The following is a 17,657-nucleotide window of genomic DNA, read 5'->3' on the forward strand; positions in this document are numbered from 1 at the left end:
GAAGCTGTGGGAAGGCGAGGAGTGGTCCGGCTCCCCAGGTGTGGTGGGACCGTGTCCCCTCCCGCGGGTCCCCAAAATGGGCACGCTGCTCCTGGCCCACTCACGCAGTCGCTGCGGCTGTCGGCAGTGCCCCGGACACCGGGCTCCTTATTTATGCCTTGCCCGGGTGAGGCTGCAAGTGGGAGGCTCCCGAGATTTGGCACCAAACCCCAAACCCCAGCCAGCCCCGGGAGAGGCAGTGAGCCCCCCTGCGCCCCCCCGGGCTCCCAGTCCAGGCGCTCGGACACCAAAAGCCCCTCGAGCTTTTGGCATCCTGGCTCCAGGGGGTTCCAGGGGGGTCCCTTGCAGCAGGGGTCCCCCAGGCAGAGCATTTGGGGAGGTGTGAGGTGCTCCTCGCAGGCGCTGACCTCTTCTTTCCTGTGTGACAGCAAGGCCAGCCCCGGGGCTTCCTGTTCTCACGCGGCGACGGGGCTGGCCGAGGCCACGGGTCCCCGCCGGGATGGGCACGTGGCCACCGGTGCCCCTTGGGGGGGGGGGGGGACGGGGCACAGCAGGGGGGGCGGCCGCTCACCAGAACCGTCCCATGGGTGCTGCCACCGCTGAGGAACAAGGGCAGCTCCCGGGGTGCTGGGGGAGGCTGAGCACCCGTCCCCAGGCAGAATATGGGCTCAGCCTGGCTAAACCACGGGGACAGGAGCCGGCTGGAGGGATCGGGGCGGGGGTTGCTGTGTGCCCCTGCCCCTGGGGGCACAGCCTGGCATGGCGCGTCCCTTATGGGAACAGCCTTGCCAAGAGGGCTCCAGCCCCCGTGCGGGGTGGAGATGGGGCTGGTGGTGCACAAACCCTGCAGGAGCGCTCCCCTCCTTGCCCTACAGCTGGGGAAGGATGGAGCCCTGCATTCGGGGAGCCCCCAAAGCCCTTGGGGTGAACAGGGTGGGTGGGTGGTGGCTTCCCCGTGCTGCTGGATGAGGCTCTCCCTTGCAGCCCGGCTGCTCTCCCCGCCTGCTGCCTCAGTTTCCCCCTCGCAGCTGAGCAAGGAGGACACACACCCCCTTTTGCTGCGCGGTGAGGAGCTCCCAGCTCTCCCCTCGCACCCTGAGCACTCCATAGCCCAGCCTGTGGGGCTCCCCCCAATGGATCCAGCCGATCCCATGCGCCCCATCGGGCACCACATGATGCCGGCTCCTTCCCTCCCCTGGGGAGGGCCCAGGCTCGGCCTTAAAACCGGGAGCAGGTCCCGGCGAGCGGGGGCAATGGGGGCGAGGATGGGCGTGCTCGGCTGGCTCGTGGCCTCCGCGCTCTGCGCCGCCGTGCGGGGTGAGTCCGTGCCCCGGGACGGTGCCGAGGCACCGGGGGGTTTGTGGGCGTCCCGCAGCTGGGGGAACCCCTGTGGGTCTCGTCTCCCCATCGCTGGGTTAATGGGAACGCAGAGCAGGGTGGAGAAGGGTTTCTTATAGCGTGTGCCAGGCCCCGTGCTTGGAGCCCCTGGGAGAGGAGGGCTGCGGGGTGGTGCAGTGCCTTGAAGGCTTGGCAAGGGGGGGAGGATGAAAATAGGGCTACGCCGAGCCAGACGGCTTTAACGCACGCACCAACCCCAGCCATTTCCCTGTTTTTGCAGAGAGCAGCGCGGGGAGGCGGGCGGGTTGTTGCCGGAAGCGTTGGGGGGGACAGGGGGAGCCGTGCCCCCAGTTCCCCTCGCCGGGTGCCTGGGGCACTGCACAAGTCCCGGGGGTGCTGGCTCTATCGCCGCTCCCTGCGTCCTGGGCACCACCTGTGGGTGCCCCGATCTTTGGGAACCCCCTGATTTTGGGGTGCTGGGGCCCGTCAGAAAGGTGCTGACGGAGGGGAAGGCTGGCTCCCAGGGCGTGTTAGCGTGGGGTTGCACAAGCTGCGAGCCCGGGAGGAGCCGCAGGGAACGGGAGCGTCCCGCCACAGGCTGCCCCGCGGCCCCGCAACCCGGCCCCATCCCAGCTCGTGCCTTGCAGGACAGGACCAGGGGCTCTCCCGGCCGCTGCCCCACTTCGGATCCATCTACCATGTCAGAGGTAACGGCCCCGTGTCGGGGCTCAGGGCGGCCAGGCCCCCCCAGCACCATGGGGGGAGCGGAGGATGCTCAGCACCGGGTCATCCCAGTTCCCAGCTGGCACTGCAACTGGTGCATGTGGTGGTGGTGGTGGGGGACCCCTGGGGACAGCGGCTTGGTTCGGCTGTGGGGCTGCGTCCCCCGTGGGTGCCAGGGGTGTCTCTGATGAGCACGGTGTGGTCGGGGGCTCGGGGAGGGATGTGGGGTGCCAGGGCTGAGCCGTGCCCCGTGCTGGGTGCTCCGCAGGGGTCATCAACCTGCCCTACGCGGAGATCGAGGAGCCCTTCGAAGCCTGGTACAACCTGACGGGGAACAAGAGCCGGATCCAGTACTACGGGGGTAGGCAGGGGGGCACAATCCATCTGGCCGGATCCGTCTGCGCCCATCCCTGTGTGAAGGGAGGCTGAGCGCGGGACCCCCCATGCCTCAGTTTCCCCCCTGGCTGGCGCAGGGCAGGTGATAACGTACCAGCTGGCCGGGGTGAAGCCCTACGGGATGCAGTACAAGATCACTCCCGAGACCACCGAGAAGGAGGTGAACGCCAGGAAATGCTTCCAGCTGCCCGGCTCCAAGGAGGACGTGGTCAGGATCCAGAGCGTCTTCCCCAGCCTGGATGGCTTCAAGGTGAGGGGGGGCAAAGGAAAGCCTGGATCCGACCTGCTGCCCGCAGCATCCCTGGGGCCGGGGGTGCTGGGCCATGCTCCCCTCCGTCCCTGCTCGCCTCTGCGTGGTGCAGGGTGCCGGGGCAGGCTGCGGCAGGTCCCTGCGCCCATGGGTGCAGGGAGGGTCACTTCTCCACCCGGCTCGGGGCCAGACGCCCGGCTCCTTTCCCAACCCCAGGAGCCGTGTTGGGACGTGTCGCAGCCCACACAAGCGCCGGTGTTTCGGGGCAGCTCGGGCAAGTCGCTGCATGGCGGCTCGGCTCCCCCCATCCCCAGCCTCTGGCGGGGCTGGCTGCAGCACCCGCTTTCCCTGCTGGCCACGCAGACACCGGGTGCACGGCACTGCATGTGCGATGGGTGCCAACGGAGGGGCCGGGTGGGGAGGCATGGACATAGGGGGAGATGAGGGGTCGGCACCCCAAGAACCTGTCCCTGTGCCCCCAGTTCCTACGGGAGGAGTACTACCAGGGCCGGTACTGCGCCGTGTGGCAGAACGTCACCCACTGGGCGCAGAAGAAGAACGTCTACACCCTGTGGGTGACCAACTCCAGCTGCGGGGTGGCCCCCGTGCACTACGAGATGCGGGGCTACAACAGCCTGCTGGGCTCCCACTACGACAAGTACGAGATCTCCTACACCGACTTCGACAACAGCTTCCCCTCCTCCGTCTTCGACATCCCCGTGAATGGTGAGCGGGGCCGGGGCCACCACCCTGCCCGCCCTCGGCTGGCTCTCGGGCTGACGGCGTCCCCTAATTGCACCCTAGAGACGAAGAAATGTGGGCTCCTGCCGGGGAGCACGGCGGAGCACCGGGTGCTGGCGAACCCCATGGAGGACCTGGTGGGGCGGCACCAGCCGCGGGCGCACGAGGTTTTCCACCACTACCGGCGGCGCTTTGGGCGGCGGTACGGCTCCGCACGGGAGCTGGAGCACCGGCAGCGCGTCTTCGTGCACAACATGAGGTGCGGGCAGGTTGGGGGGCACCCACCGACCCCCCCTGGGGAACCAGGTGCTGCGGTGGCCTCAGCGGTGCTGTCCCCGTCCCCAGGTTCGTGCACTCGAAGAACCGCGCCGCGCTCTCCTACACGCTGGCGCTGAACCACCTGGCCGACCGCACGCCCCAGGAGCTGGCGGCGCTGCGGGGCCGTCGCCGGAGCGGGGCCCCCAACCACGGGCTGCCCTTCCCTGCCGAGCGCTACGCCGGCCTCATCCTGCCCGAGAGCCTCGACTGGCGCATGTACGGTGCGTGCCGGATGGGGTCGGTGCGCGGTGCTGCTCTGCCTGGGGGGTGGGTGCTGGTAAAGGGAGGGGGTGCTGCCCATCAGGGTCGGTGCAGAGTCTGGCCGAGCTGGCTCGTGCTCCTTCCCCATGCCAGGGAGCTCCAGAGGGACTCCAGAGGGAGCACGGTGAGTCCTGCCTCAGTTTCCCTTTCACCCACCCCAATTGTCACCCTCCTGCTGTCCCCAGGCGCGGTGACCCCCGTGAAGGACCAGGCTGTCTGCGGCTCCTGCTGGAGCTTCGCCACCACGGGCGCGATGGAGGGTGCCCTCTTCCTCAAGGTGAGAGCGAGCGGGGACGGCCGGGGTGGCCGCAGGGTGCTTGTCCCTGTCCCTGCAGCGTGTCCCCTCCCCGCAGACCGGCGTGCTGACCCCGCTGTCCCAGCAAGTCCTCATCGACTGCTCCTGGGGCTTCGGGAACTACGCGTGCGACGGGGGCGAGGAGTGGCGAGCCTACGAGTGGATCAAGAAGCACGGCGGCATCGCCAGCACCGAGTCCTACGGCAACTACAAGGGGCAGGTGAGGGTGGCCCTGTGCCCCTGCCGGGGTCCCCAGCTCTCAGGATGTGTCCCTCTGGTCACCCTCCAGGGATGCTAACGGGCTCTGGGGATGGGCGAACCACCCTTTCCCCAGGGCACGAGAGTCCCTGCGGTTCTTTGCAGCGCGAAGCCAAGCCCTGGGGCTCAGCCAGGCGGTTTCGTCACTGCTGCCTCAGTTTCTCCTCTTGCACAACAGGGATGAGGCTCCTCTTCCATGGGGTGGTGACACAGCCACGGCTCCATGGGGTGCAGGGGTGGTGCGGGACTGCCCAGGGACAGGGGGACAAGGGCAGAGCAAGGGGCTTGGGGACAGAGCAAGGCGCCCGTGCTGCATGCCAGGGAAATGTCCCCATTGTGGTGGGCAGCAGGGGCTGGGGCAGGGACGCTGACACACCCCAAATCCCACACCAGTCCCTGCAAGTGAGCAGGGGGCAGCCAGGGGCATGGCGGGGGGACCTGGATGCCCCCGCTGACGCTGCCCCCGGGGGTGCCGCAGAACGGCCTGTGCCACTACAACCAGTCTGAGATGCTGGCCAAGATCACGGGCTACGTCAACGTCACCTCGGGCAACATCACGGCGGTGAAAGCTGCCATCTACAAGCACGGCCCCGTGGCCGTCAGCATCGACGCCTCGCACAGGACCTTCTCCTTCTACTCCAACGGTGTCTACTACGAGCCCAAGTGCGGTGAGTCGGGTGGCCCCCGGGTACCCCCCGCCTGACGTTGGGCAGGGCTGGAGGGGGTGAGAATCCCTGCAGCCCCCTGGGGGCTCCCGTCCCAACGCGCCCTCCCCTGCGCTGTCCCACGCAGCAAACAAATCGGGGGAGCTGGACCACGCCGTGCTGGCCGTGGGCTACGGGGTGCTGCAGGGGGAGACCTACTGGCTCATCAAGAACTCCTGGTCCACCTACTGGGGCAACGACGGCTACATCCTCATGGCCATGAAGGACAACAACTGCGGCGTGGCCACCGAGGCCACCTACCCCATCCTGGCCTAAGGCACTTGCCAGCTCTGCAGGGGGAACTTGCGGGCACCCAGCCCTGGAGCAGAGCCTTCGTTGTGACCCGGGGTGCGGGAGGAAGATGGGGACGTGGGGGGACCCCTGGGGTGTGGGAGGAAGATTGGGACATGGGGGGACCCCTGTGGTACAGGAGGAAGATGGGGACATGGGGGGACCCCCATGGTACAGGAGGAAGATGGGGACATAGTGGGACAGAGCTGCTGGAAAATCAGCCGTGGGCTTGCCAATAAAGACCCCAGAAAAAATAATTTTGGCTATAATTATAATAATATAATAATATAATAATATAATAATATAATAATATAATAATATAATAATTTTTGGCTAAAATAAGTTTGCCCGCCTGGCTCAGGTCCCTGTCCTGGCCCTGGGGACAGCCAGCTGCCTTCAGCAGCGCCCCGGGATGAGGGGGGAGGCTCTCCCAGCCCTATCTCGAGTGGAGCACAAACACCCCCAGGGCTTTCTGCTGAGACGGGACATTCCTGGAGCACGGGGAGGGGGGGGGCAGCCACCCTCTTCCCCACTGCCCTGGCTCTGTTGGGGCTCTGGGAGGGGGTGGCACTTGCGGTGTCCCCAGCCGGGCTCCTCCGCACCCTGTGGGGCTGCTCCCTGCTGGGGAGGGGGGACCCTACAAATCCCCCCAGGAGAGCAGGTTTGGTACGGGAACATCCTGCAACCAGCATGGGAAGGGAGAGCTCTGGCTGTCCTCCCCCCTTCGCTGTCACCTCTCTGGGGCAGAAGCATTTTGGGGGGGGCAGCAGCCCCCGTGTGCCTTGTGGTGCGTGCAGCCATCCCGCGCCCGGCCCCTATCGGCGTTGTTTGGGGCTCGGCGGCCCTGCGGGCGCTCGCTGTCACCTTGGGCCGGGGTCCAGCTGGCCCCGCTGCAAGTGGGGGGGGTGAAGGCCACCGCTGCGCTCCTGCCTGGGTCCTCCTTCCCCACAGCGCTCCTGACATCTGGGCTCTCTCCTTTTTTCCAATTAACCCCCCTCTAATTGCAGTCCTGGGCTCGCCCTGCTAGGACGCAGGGGTGCAGAGAGTCCCGCACCCCACCGTGGGGACAGTGGGGACAGCGGGGCATCCAGGAGGGCAGGGAGCACCCTGAGGGGCCGCGGTGTGGGTGCAGGGTGTGGGTGCTCTCCTGGGTGCTCTCCCGGGGCAGCCGATGGGTTTTGCCTTGTGCCTCTTTGCCCCGCGCTGCTGCAAACGCTGCCCCTGCTCGCTGCAGGCAGCAGAGCCTTGCTGCAAGCTGCAGTGCTGGGGGCAGATGGGCACCCCCAGCACCCACCCCTGGGTCCCTAATCCATGGGACCCCTCCCCCCTCACCCCAGGGGATGGCCCCACCACAGGGAACCAGTGCCCACAGACATCTGGGTCCCACCTTGCTCCCCCTGACCCCAAGCCCTGCAAGCGCACGGCATCAGCACCCACCCTGCTACGGGTGGGAAGGGCACCCCTGGGTGCTCGTGGCGGGGCTGGGGAGGGCAGCACAAAGCCCCACCTCCCCTTTGGTGTAATCCTGGCCAACGGGAGGGATGGGGCCGTGCCCATCGGCTGCCGGCAGCTCCCTGCCCACCCACCGGGGGTATTTAAGGCACCCGTGGGTGCAGGGCAGCACCGTGGGCTGGGGTGTGCAGGATGGAGGGGTTGGGGTGGCTGCTGGTGCTGGGGGCTGCCCTGCTGCTGGGTGAGCGCCCCCCCTGCCCTGGCTGCACCCCAGGGTGATAGGGGGAGGTCTGGGGGAGCGGGGAGCCCTGCCTTGGGGACCCCCAGTCTCTGCCCTGCCTGGGCAGGGTGCGCTCCCCCAGGTTGTCCCCCCTCTCCTAGGGTTTTTTTGCAGGCTTTGAGGCAGCCCTGTGCATGGAGAGGTGGGCAATCAGCAGCTTAAAAGGCTTTTTTGCTTTTATTTTATTTATTTTTTAATTTCCAGGAGCAGAGAGCAAAGCTCTGCTGGAGATACCCACGTTTGGGGACATCTACCACGTCACAGGTACCGCTCGGGGACCCAGCACCCTGCTGGGACGGTGCTAGCCGAGGGACCCAGCACCTCCGGGTTCCCCTCATCTGGGGCTGGGCACATCGCTGCCGTGGGGTGCTGTGGGTGGGAGCGGGGTGGTGATGCCGTGGGGTGCCCGGGGTGCCCACAGGAGTGCTCAGCCTGCCCTACGCGGAGATCAGGGAGCCCTTCGAAGCCTGGTACAACCTCACCGGGGGGAAGAGCCGCATCCAGTACTACGGCGGTGGGTGCGCGGGGGGCTGGCGGCCACCCCCATCCCTCTGCTCCCTCTGGGGGCCCCCTCCACGCCGGGCTGGGCTGGAACCCGGTGCCGTCCCTGTCCCCAGGCCAAGTGGTCACCTACCAGTTCGGCTCCGTCGAGCCCTTTGGCGCCAGCTTCAAGGTGACGCCGGAGACCACGGAGACGGAGGTCAACGTCCGCAAGTGCTTCCGCATCAACGGCACCGACGGGGACCTCGTCACCCCGCAGAGCGTCTTCCCCAGCCTGGAGAACTTCAAGGTGAGCCCCGGGCATGGCCCCCGAGGAGCTGGAAATGAGGCAGGGGAGGGGACAAGGGACACCGATGGGCATGGGGTGGTTGGGAATGGGCAAATGCCCCCGTGCGAGGGCAGAGGTGGTTGGGAACGGGTAAACACATGGCCAGATCCAGCCCTGGGTGCTGGAGGAAGAGGAGGAGGGTTCTCATCTTGCACAGTGTGGTGTGGCTGGGGTGTGATGGTGGTGGGGTGCTCGCCGGGGACACGGTGGTGGCACGGTGTCCCTGACACCCGCTGTGCCCAGTGGGTTCGGGAGGAGCGCTTCCGCGGGCAGCGCTGCGCCGTCTGGCAGAACGTCTCCTACTGGGGCCGCAAGAAGAACGTCTACACGCTGCGGGTGGGCGGCTCGGCCCGTGGCCCCGTGCCCCTGCACTACGAGGTGCGCGGCTTCAACAGCCTGCTGGGCTCCCACTACGACAAGTACGAGATCGACTACTCCACCTTCAGCCACCGCTTCTCCCCTGAGGTCTTCCAGCTCCCGGACGGTGAGCGGCTGCGCAGCCGGTGCCACCCCGCGGCTCTGCGTCCTCTGATTTATTATAATTAATTTCCTAGCACCCCGTAATTCGGGATGATTGGCTGGGGAGAAAAAAGGGAGGTGGGGAGAAACCTAAAAATGCTGAGGGCTGGGTGATCCCGTGCTGGGCGCGGTGCGGGGATGCTCCAGCACCAGCTCTGGAAGCGGAGGGTGCAGACCTCGATCTGTGCCCCCACGGTTTGGGGTGTGGGCGTTGCACCCCACTACGGGGAGGGACCCGTGCCCGCTTGGAGGCTGCAGCACTCCCCGTGCCCCCTGCAGGCGTGCAGTGCGAGCAGTGGCCCGCGGCCGGCCCCGAGCACCGCATCGTGGCCAACCCCATGCGGGAGTTTGTGGGGACGGACACGGAGCACGTCCACCACCACCTCTTCCACCACTACCAGGAGAGGTTTGGGAAGCGCTACAGCAGCGAGGAGGAACATGAGCACCGCAAGCGCGCCTTCATCCACAACATGCGGTAAGGGGGCGGTGGGGGGGAGACCCGGGGGGGCTCGGGGATGCTCCCCTTGTCCCGCAGCACCTTCACCCCATCCCGTCCCCAGGTTCGTGCACTCGAAGAACCGCGCCGCGCTCTCCTACACGCTGGCGCTGAACCACCTGGCCGACCGCACGCCCCAGGAGCTGGCGGCGCTGCGGGGCCGTCGCCGGAGCGGGGCCCCCAACCACGGGCTGCCCTTCCCCACCCAGCTCTACGCCGACCTCCACCTGCCCGAGAGCCTCGACTGGAGGCTGTACGGTGAGCAGGGACCCAACCTGGTGGGGTGCAAGCCCAGACCATGCCCAAGACTTGGGCTCTGCTTTGCACTCCGGGCTTTGCACAGGTCCTCGAGTCCTGCCTCAGTTTCCCTTTCACCCACCCCAATTGTCACCCTCCTGCTGTCCCCAGGCGCGGTGACCCCCGTGAAGGACCAGGCTGTCTGCGGCTCCTGCTGGAGCTTCGCCACCACGGGCGCGATGGAGGGTGCCCTCTTCCTCAAGGTGAGAGCGAGCGGGGACGGCCGGGGTGGCCGCAGGGTGCTTGTCCCTGTCCCTGCAGCGTGTCCCCTCCCCGCAGACCGGCGTGCTGACCCCGCTGTCCCAGCAAGTCCTCATCGACTGCTCCTGGGGCTTCGGGAACCAGGCGTGTGATGGGGGCGAGGAGTGGCGAGCCTACGAGTGGGTGATGAAGCACGGCGGCATCGCCAGCACCGAGTCCTACGGGCCGTACCTGGGGCAGGTGAGGGTGCTCGGGGAGGGTGTGCTCCCACCTGCACCCCATCCTCCCCACCAAGCTTTGGGGTGTACAGCGAGGCTCTCCCAAGGCTGCCATCACCCATCTGGCACCAGATGGCTGCTCTTCTTTGGGTTATGGATGCTCCACCCAAGCCGACCCTTCTCGGATGGGTTGGATCCCCCTGGAAACCTCTCCAGGACCCCGGTGCCACCTCCGTGTCCCCCCCAGAATGGCTACTGCCACTGCAACCAGTCGGAGCTCGTGGCCCCGCTTGCCGGCTACGTCAACATGGAGCCGGGCAGCGCCGCGGCGCTGAAAGCCGCGCTGCTCAAGCACGGCCCCGTGGCCGTCAACATCGACGCCTCGCACAAGTCCTTCGCCTTCTACGCCAACGGCGTCTACGAGGAACCCCACTGTGGTGAGCTGGGTGGGTGGCGGGGTGGGGGGCACCCAGCGGGGTCCCCGTCCTGCTCACGGGGTCTGGGCTTGGCAAGGGGATCTGCACACCTGGGGCGTAACGTCGGTGCGGGGTTGGCCGAGAGGCTGCACCCAGAGCAGGGATGGGGACGGAGATGTCTCCGTTTTTCTTCTTTTCTCCCTCCCAGGGAACGAGACGTCGGATCTGGACCACGCGGTGCTGGCCGTGGGCTACGGGGTGTTGCACGGCAAGAGCTACTGGCTCATCAAGAACTCCTGGTCCACCTACTGGGGCAACGACGGCTACATCCTCATGGCCATGAAGGACAACAACTGCGGCGTGGCCACCGCCGCCTCCTTCCCCGTCCTGGCCTGATGGGACGCGGCCCCAACGCGTGCCCCGTCCCCACCGTGTCCCCCTGTGCAGCTCTGGCTGGATGCGGGGCTCCGCGAGGTGACCGTGGGGCAGAGGGGGGCAGCCCAGCCAGGAGGGCAGAGGGTTTTTGGGGAGGTGTTTTGTCGTTTGGGCAATAAATGCTGTGAGAAGTGATCCTGTCCATGGTGCTGGGGTGTCTTCTCCCCCACCACAGCCTGCCCCTGTCTGCCACAGCCCTTGCTGGGAGTGCCTTCTGCAGCCCTCCGGGTGCTGAGCTTCACGCGGTGCTCAGCCCGGCCGTGCCCCATTTGGGTTCTGTGTCCCCTAACCCCAAGGATTTCAGTGCCAGCACCCCCTTCCCAGCAGCTCCGGCTGTCCCTCTGGATGCTGGGCCCTCTTCTCTGGGCTCCTACGTGTGTCAGTGCCCGGTGCCTCAGTTTCCTCACACATCTGGGGAGAAAACAGAATTCCTGAGGGTTTTCATGTTCCAAGGATGGAAGAAACCCAAAGGGTCCCCTGTGTTGTGAGTGCTCCTGGGGGTGTCAGAGGGACCCAGGTGCTGGGAGGACACAGGGGTGCAGGACAGGGCAAGAAGGTGGGTGACAGTGACAGAGCCACGGGGAGGGGGACAGAGCTGGTTCCCAGGCACATCCCTGGGTAGGGGGAGGCTTTGTTCAACCCCACAGGGAGCAGCCAGGCATGGAGCTGCCACCCCAGCTCTGCCATGTTCCTTTTTGCACCCTTCTCCAGCGCTTTACCCCAAAACTGCATGGCCATGGGGAAACCCAAGCAGGAGCCCCAAGGGTTTAGGGAGGCCGCTGTTGCTGTGGGGCTGCCCCAGAGAGGGTCCTGGCTGTCCCAGTGCGGTGTGGGGTCTGCAGCACTCAGGGTGCTGGTGCCCTGCTCGTGTCCCAGGTGGAAGCTGTCGGCACCGCCAGGCTCTGCCCTCCCCACCTGAGCCCATTTAGCAGCTGGGGGGAGGCTGCAGGAGGGGCAGAGTCAGTGCTGGGCTCCTGGTGGTAATGGGGAGGGAGGCTGGGGGCTGAGCCCCCAGGGTGCCCTTTATCATCCTGCCCCAGACACCCTGGCTGTGCCCACCGCCAGCAGCTGCCGTCCCCGGGGATTTCACAAGAAGCAGACACGAGAAGCAGACCAAGGAACCAGAGCTGCAGCTCCTGGGGGGCTGCGCCTCCAGCTCTGGGGGCCTCAGAGAGGCGGCATGGGGGGGCTGTCCCCAAACCCCATGCAATTCGGGGTAGCAGCTGGAAACGGTCCCAAGGGTGGAGAGGTGAGCGGTGGAGAGCTGGGGGTGCTGAGGGCACCGCAGGGCTCCTGGTGGAGCCGCTGGTGATGGGGGGGGCCCCTGTGTGTCCCCTGGGAAAGGGGTGACCTTCTGTCAGTGGGGTGTGTGAGGAGGTGATGGGGAGAGCATGGGGACAGCAGTGTCCCCAGGGTGTCCCATGCACCATGGTGCTCCCTGCTGGCATCTCCTGGGAGGCAGCAGGGGTGGGGGTCCCACAGCAAGAGGAGCCCCCAGGGGTTTGAGCTCTGTCCCCTTGGCCACAGGGCACAGACCCCACTGGCCGTACTGGTGGCAGGGGCAGCGCCACCCAAACGCCCTGGGGGGCTTCCTGGAGGGGGGACGTGGGAGCCCCTCCGCGTTTCTGGCTGACCTCTGGCTGCTCCCAGGGAGCAGAAGCGGGCTGGGAGCTGGGTTGCTGCTTCCATCGGCGCTCTGCATCACCCCACGGATGCATCCCTGCCCGAAATGCCAGCCCCATCCAGCACAGCCACAAAATCCTGCCCAGGGCACGCCACAGAGAGGGCACAGCGGCACGTCTGTGGATGGGGCTTCCCCTGCTGCATTTTTTTTGACCTGCAAAACTCCCAAAGCAACGGGATCGAAGGCCCCGAGACCAAAGCAATGGGGTCGAGGGTGCCTGGCCCAGCGCCTCCAGCTGACAGCGATTCCCCTGTGCATACGTGGGCTGCATCCTTCCCAAAAGGGGCTTGTGGTGGCTGAGGGCAGCCGTGCTGAGCAGCTACACCCTTGTTACACCCTTATTTTGTCTAGCAAATGGCCGGGGCGAGCACCGTGCTTCCTCCCTGGGAGCGCCGCGTCCCTTCCAGGTCCCTTCCAGCTCCCGACTGAGGGTGGCAGGCCGTAATATTGCCTTGTTTTCCTCTCCCTCGTTCACCTGCTTATTTGACAATTTGCTGCGCTGATTTCTGAAGTGGTCTTTAATCATTCCCGGCAGGGGTGCTGACTCGAACGCGCGGCTGAGAGGGGAACGATCGTGGCGCAGGAGTGATGGGGTTTGTGCTGGGGGAGGCCGGGGCTCCGCAGCTTTGATTCTCTTGACTGCAGTCGATAAAACAGGCTTTGACTTTCAGGGAACCGTGACTTTCAGGCTCCCTTCGGGTAGGTTATGCTCTGAATTTGCTGCTGAACACGCAGGAGGCTGCGAGCGCTGGAGGGTTTGCGCCCCCAGGAAGCATTTGGAAGGAGCCTGGAATTTTGCATCTGTGGCACCGGGGACAGCCAAGGCTCTGAGTGTGGGTAGTTAAGCATGGCTGGGAACTTAAAAAGATGGGTTTACTTTTTTTTGGAAGGGGAGAACTTAAGAAAGGAGGCACCTGAGAAGGGGGCGGCTGCTTGCTGAGCTGATGCTGGGCTGAGCCACGAGCCCCAGACCAAGCACAGCACGGAGCAAACACCCTAAAACCCTCTTTTAGGGAAAACAAACGTGGCCTGGAGATTTGCCCTTAATAAGATTTAATCCCCACATTTAAGCTTCCCTTTGGATGAGGCGTATTGTCTGCACACCCCGCATTCCCAGCCTTCCAGCTACGTGGGAAACTCCCCAGATTTGATACCTGGCTGGTAAAACACCAGCTGAGGCTGGGCACTTTAAAGGCAGCGGGTGCCGTGAGCCAAAATTGATTTTAGCACCTACTTCTCATGTGCCCCCTCGGAGATCCCAACCCCCAAACCTTCCCCAGTGCTCGTAACTGCAGCGGGAGCATGAGGTGAGATTTGGGGGGGTGGCTCCATGCGGGGCCCCCACCCCGAACGGTGCTGGGGGTGGACGTGGGGCTGAGCAGGCAGCGAGCCCGGGCAGCTTGGAGCCAGGCCGTCCTCGGGGCTTGTGGACCTGTGCCCTCGAGACAAGGACGGGTGCTCCATCGGGGCGATGGTGGTGTCTCCTTGGGGGGGAAAAGGGCTCCCCGGCTCCCCCACGGGACCCCTGTGCCCATGAATTCCCCGCTGCCCTCACCGGGCATGGGACAGGAGTCTCTGTCCCCTGGCACAGCCAGGTCCCCGTGTGCCCGCTGGGGCGAGCAGGGGGCTCTGGGCTTCTTCCCCCATCATCTGACATCATGTTACGCCCCTAAAATGGAGCCCCTGGGCTGCAGCCTTTCCCCTGCAGCACTGGCAGAGGTTCCCCCAGCTCCATTTTCCCCCCGTGGCGCTCCCCGAGCTGCCCAGGCACCAGCTCCCCGCTGCCCGGCCACCGAGCCCCGTGCCAGGTCCCCAGCTCCCAGCGGGGCTGGAAGCCTCCGGGCTGCCCCCGAGCCACTCCGACCCCAATCCATGGTGAGACAGGGATGGGAATTTGGGGACAATCCCGGCTCCATGCTGGGCTCTGACCCTCGAATTCAGAGCCCAGCGAGGCGAGACAGAGAGCCCCATGGCAAACAGCCCTCAGGAGGTGTTTTTGTTCCAGGGAAACGCGCTTTCTGCGGGCGAGAGCATCCAGACCTGGGGATCGATCTGTCCACGTGTCCAGAAACTCCATCCAGAAGCTCGGGGTGTGCCGAGCTTGCCGAGGTAAATCATCCTCCGAGGCAGGGCGGCTGGGATTTTGGTGGGGTTTGGGTTTCGCCCTGCCCTGGGCCGTGCTGGATGCGGCGCTTCCCTCCCGAGAAGGGAGCCTGTGCAGCACTGCCAGGTGGCCAGAAAATGTGCTCCGGCCCCAAAGCTGGCTGCCTGTCAGCGCCGGATGAATTATCCGCGAAAACCTCTCGCGGCTCGCGCAAAACAAGGTAATTATTCAGCAGGCCGGGGACACGGAGGGAGCCAGGATGTGGAAATATTATCTGTGAGCGATTCGCAGGGAACCACGGGCGGAGTCAGGGGGCAGCAGCTGGATGCAAGTCGGTTTGGCAACTGCTGGGGTGGGTTCCCGGGGGCTGTGGCGAGCTCCCTGCACCTCCTACGCCGGGTGCGTGGACAGCGGGACCCGTGTAGCAGAGCCACGTTGGTTTTGGGGTGACAACCACTGCGATTTGGGCCAGGAAACGTCGCTTTTTGCTACAGAAACGAGCATTTCGGTTGCCTCCAGTAAGAGCAGAGCAGTCTGTTGGCCTCCAGGAGACGGTGAGCGAGAGGCTGCTCGCTGCTGGCGAGGCGATCCTGGCAAACCACGGAGGCAGGGCCTTTCTAAACGGCTCTTCTTACCCTTCCTTCGGTAGCAGCCTCACAAACGCTCGTCCTTAGCCAAATGCTTCTCCCTTGGCTGCCGTGGCTGCTCTGGCAGGTTTGTTGCTCACATTCTCAAACGAACCGTTCCCTTTCCGCAGCTCCAGAGATTTGCAACCCCCCTGACTTCTTTTTTCTTTTTTTTTTTTTCTCGGAGGTTTTCATTTCTTGCAACAAGCCGCCCATGGCGTTTACGTTTTCCAGGTGCGCTGTCAGACCCCGGGGAGCCGGGCGGCCCCGGTTCCTCCACCTCCGCCCCGTTTCCCTCAGAAACCCTCCTCCGAGCATCCCAGCCCCTGGGCGACGCGGAGGGTTTTTGTTTGAAGCTCCCCGGCCGCCTCTGCCAAGCTCCGCTCTGCCTTCTGCTTCCACCGCCTGCTATTTCCCCATCACCGCCGCGCATCCAGTGCAACGCAACGAATTTCATGAAATTAAGTATTTCTCCTACACACGGCATATTTGCCCGGTGATTATAACTAGTCCCCGAGGTAGCCAAGCACAGCAGAATTTCAGTTTAATATGCACACCCACGCAGCCTCGCTAAAAACCCAAGGCACTCCCCCGGTCCTGCTCGGGAAGCGCTGAGCGCCGCGGTGAGCAGCTCGGGTTTCAGCTCCACCACTTGCACAAGCTAGGACTGGGAATAGTCTGTAATCTGCTGCGAGGAGGGGGGGGGGTGGGGAGAAGAAAAAGAAGGTGGGGAAGTAAGTTTCCGAAAGATTTCGAGGTATCCCCAGCGGCCCGAGAGCAAGCAGGGTTTAAGAACGCAGGAATGTCAGGCAAGGCAGGCACAGAAGCAGCGGCTGCGGGTTTGTTAACGCAGCCACGACTCCCCGCTCGCTTTGTCTTGGACTGGCAGCGAACTTTTAACTCCAAAACGCGTCAGTTCCCCGGTTTGTTTGGGCGGGCAGCACGTCTGGAAGCTCGCAGCACCTGCTCCGTGTCACGCTGTAAAAACAACAACTGCTCCGCTAAAAAATAAAATAAAAAAGGAGAGAATTACCCCGTTTGCGCAGGGGATGGTTTGCAAGCGGTTTGCAGTGCTGGTCCTGCCCCGCCACCCAGACCACGCAGATCGCAGCCGGGCTCGGCTCTGGCTGGGACCAGCTGCCCTCGCAGCGGGCCAGGAGTCAGGGCAGAGGAAAACAAGGCTTCCCCTTGGCTGCAGATGTTACCTCCTACCTCCTTTTCCTTTCCTTTTCCTCCTATTCTTACGTCTGACCTCTCAGGCGCAGTTGGGCTGCCCTGCCTGCACTCCCCTGCCCATCCCCGGCCCCCCCGGGCTCCGCTCCCCCTTGCCCCGCTCCTCCCGCAGCCCCCCGCTCCCTTCCTTCCTCCAGCCCTGCTCCTCCTTCCCCCCGCAGCCGCCCGCTGCCTCGTGCCCCTCACCCTGCGCTCCCCGAGGCAGGACGGGGCAGTTACGGGGCTCGGTGTGACCCCGATTCCTTTTGGCCCTGGCCTGGCTTTGGGCCAGCACGGGGCCCTGCGCTTGGCACAGCGGGGATCGAGCACGGCTTGGAGCAAGGCCGTGGCCAGGGCCAGGGCCAGAACCCTGGATGGGACCAGGACCGAGCCCCTGGAAAGGACCAGGGCCAGGCACACGGATGGGATCGGGACCAGGACCTTGTCCTTGACCCAAGTCCCTGCCCTTGGACCAGGACCAGGACCCTGGACAGGACGAGGGCTATGGCCCTGGGTAGAACCAGACCCCTGGACAGGACAGGACCAGGGCCAAGTCCCTGGACAGGGACAGGACCAGACCCCTGGACAGGACAGGACCAGGGCCAAGTCCCTGGACAGGGACAGGACCAGACCCCTGCACAGGCTGAAGCCCCTTCCCTTGGCCCCAGCCCCTGCTCCTGGCCCAACGTGGATCAAACCCGACCTGGAGCGTGCCCCCGGACAGGCCCAGGACCCGGACCAAGTGCCTGGACGGGACCAAGCCCCATTCCTTGGCCCACCATGGATCGAACCCCACTGGGAGGGTGGCCCCGGACAGGCCCAGGCCCAGGCCCCTTCCCTCAGCCCCTGCCCGTGGCCTCTGCCCCAGGACAGCCCCAGGACCCTGCCCTTGGCCCTGCCCCAGGCCCTGGACAGCCCCAAGCCCCCTCCCTCTGCCCAAGCCCCTGCCCCCTGCCCTTGGCCTTGGCCCTTCCCCATCCCCTGCCCTGCCCCCCCCGCCCCGCTTCCGGGTCCCCCTCCCTCCCCCCCCGCCCCACCCCGCCGCGTTCTCGCGAGACCTCCCCGCCTCTCCCCGCGCGCCCCCGGGGCCGCGTCACGCGCGGGGCCGTTGCATCACCGCCGCGCGCCCTCTGTGACGTCAGCGCTCCCCCCCCCCCCAACGACCATCGCGGAGGGGAAAGGGCGGGGGCCGCCCCGCCCCGCCCTCCCCGCGGAGCGACGGGCGCGCCGGCCAATGAGAAGCGGCGGCGGCGCGAGCGATGGGGGAGGCGGCCAATGGGAGGGGAGGAACGGGCGGAGGGGGCGGGGCGGAG

At 65.6% G+C, this 17,657-nt stretch overlaps 2 protein-coding genes across 3 annotated transcripts; both read left to right on the forward strand.

Moving 5' to 3' along the window:
• Positions 1–1,252: 1,252 nt before the first annotated feature.
• On the forward strand, positions 1,253–5,823 carry LOC118255669 (digestive cysteine proteinase 1-like). 2 transcript variants are annotated; one of them, XM_050715168.1, is made up of 11 exons: positions 1,253–1,317; positions 1,986–2,045; positions 2,330–2,422; positions 2,535–2,707; positions 3,190–3,433; positions 3,512–3,707; positions 3,794–3,987; positions 4,213–4,304; positions 4,381–4,542; positions 5,059–5,248; positions 5,373–5,823. In XM_050715168.1, the coding sequence occupies exons 1-11, from the start codon at positions 1,254–1,256 to the stop codon at positions 5,558–5,560; spliced, it is 1,656 nt and encodes a 551-aa protein (XP_050571125.1). In that variant the 5' UTR covers position 1,253; the 3' UTR covers positions 5,561–5,823. The 2 variants fall into 2 exon arrangements, with proteins under 2 accessions (XP_050571125.1, XP_050571124.1); XM_050715167.1 differs by having other exon boundaries at positions 1,255–1,317; positions 4,363–4,542.
• Positions 5,824–7,219: 1,396 nt separating this feature from the next.
• LOC118255670 (digestive cysteine proteinase 1-like) lies at positions 7,220–10,679 on the forward strand. Its single transcript, XM_050715169.1, has 11 exons — positions 7,220–7,268; positions 7,512–7,571; positions 7,729–7,821; positions 7,925–8,097; positions 8,380–8,620; positions 8,935–9,130; positions 9,216–9,409; positions 9,560–9,651; positions 9,728–9,889; positions 10,115–10,304; positions 10,492–10,679. Exons 1-11 carry the CDS (start codon positions 7,220–7,222, stop codon positions 10,677–10,679), a joined length of 1,638 nt encoding a protein of 545 aa, XP_050571126.1.
• The last annotated feature ends 6,978 nt before the right edge of the window (positions 10,680–17,657 follow it).

This window comes from Cygnus atratus, chromosome 23 (genome assembly GCF_013377495.2).
Source record: "Cygnus atratus isolate AKBS03 ecotype Queensland, Australia chromosome 23, CAtr_DNAZoo_HiC_assembly, whole genome shotgun sequence".
Lineage (NCBI taxonomy): Eukaryota > Metazoa > Chordata > Aves > Anseriformes > Anatidae > Cygnus > Cygnus atratus.